The sequence below is a fragment of the Pygoscelis adeliae genome, unplaced genomic scaffold (genome assembly GCF_000699105.1).
Source record: "Pygoscelis adeliae isolate BGI_AS28 unplaced genomic scaffold, ASM69910v1 Scaffold181, whole genome shotgun sequence".
In the NCBI taxonomy this organism is placed as follows: domain Eukaryota; kingdom Metazoa; phylum Chordata; class Aves; order Sphenisciformes; family Spheniscidae; genus Pygoscelis; species Pygoscelis adeliae.
The window spans coordinates 238,697-239,850 of record NW_008824360.1 but is presented as its reverse complement, the minus strand read 5'-3'; the positions used below and the strand labels follow the sequence as shown (position 1 = coordinate 239,850).

At 64.6% G+C, this 1,154-nt stretch overlaps 1 protein-coding gene across 1 annotated transcript in view; it reads right to left on the bottom strand.

The window, feature by feature from the left end:
• The window catches only part of MCL1 (myeloid cell leukemia 1), an 8,819-nt gene that overhangs the window by 6,738 nt on the left and 927 nt on the right, over positions 1-1,154 (bottom strand). The window contains exon 2 of the mRNA XM_009319834.1: positions 420-624. Within this exon, the coding sequence (XP_009318109.1) occupies positions 420-624 (205 nt within the window). The remainder of the gene's footprint in view (positions 1-419; positions 625-1,154) is intronic.

The following is a 1,154-nucleotide window of genomic DNA, read 5'->3' as shown; positions in this document are numbered from 1 at the left end:
CCCGAGCATCGCCGTGGACCGGCCGGAACAGCGAAGGAGGAAGCTGCGGTGAGCACAGGGCACAGCCCCATCCCAAGTGCCCCAAAGTGCTCTTGCCCCAGATCTTGCAAGAAACGGGGATGTGCACCCACCCCGGGTGCCCCTTCACCCCCTTGCCGGCTCCTTTCCCAGCTGCCACCCCCACAAACCAGGGCAAGAGCGCAACCGGGTCGCACTGGGGTCCGGCAAGACGAAACCCAGCCCCCTCAAAATCCTTCCCGTGGCCCCAAGGAACGCGTCCTTGTCAGGAAGCGAATTCTTGGCACTGGGAGCAATAACAAGAGGCGAGCTCGGCTTGCTCTGGCAGCTTGGGGCAGCGCCCGGCACATATTTCCCCAGCAGTTCCAAGCTTTAAAGCACAAACAAACACCGGCACATACTTGGCACCAGGCTGGAACAGCGCGTCCCTGCGCAAACACCCGGCCCCGGCCTCCGCCGTGGGGTGGGCTTGAGGGGCTGCGAAATGGCCGGTTGGGGGTGGAAGACGCAGCGCAGAGGCTTCATTCAGGCAGCCCCAGGGAGGGGCAGTGGGTTCATTTGAACAGCGGCCCAACCCGGCGACACCATCGGCGGGGCTGTTAGACTCTAGAAAGGAAAGGGGTGAGGTCAAGGCTGAAAACCCCGGAGTTAAAGCCTCCGGGATGGCTGCCAGTGGGGCGGTGTGGGAGGATGTCACTGTGGGGCAGCCCTGACCCCTGTGGAGGGCACCAGGAGCCCCTGCCCCGCAGCATGGAGCAGGGGCAGGGATTTGTTTTGAAGGCAGGAGGGTAAAAACCATCTCCCCCTGTGCTCCCCGCAAAGTCTCTCAGCTGTGAGCCAAGGTGGCTGCTGGCACCGCTTGGCCCCTGGCCCCTGTGGCTGCACAGTGGGACGGACGCCGTGCCCCTCCCCCCCCAGCCCACACACATCCGATACACCCCATGGCCCCATCGCTGGGCGATGGTGCCCATACACCCCACACCCACCCAACACCCACCTTGCCCCATGCACACCCCAGAGCCCTAGGTATACCCCACGACCACATCGCTGGGGGACAGCCCCACGGAGAACCCATGGCCCAGCACACACGCCCATGGCCCCATAGCTCGGGTTCAGCCCCACACACCCCCCCCATA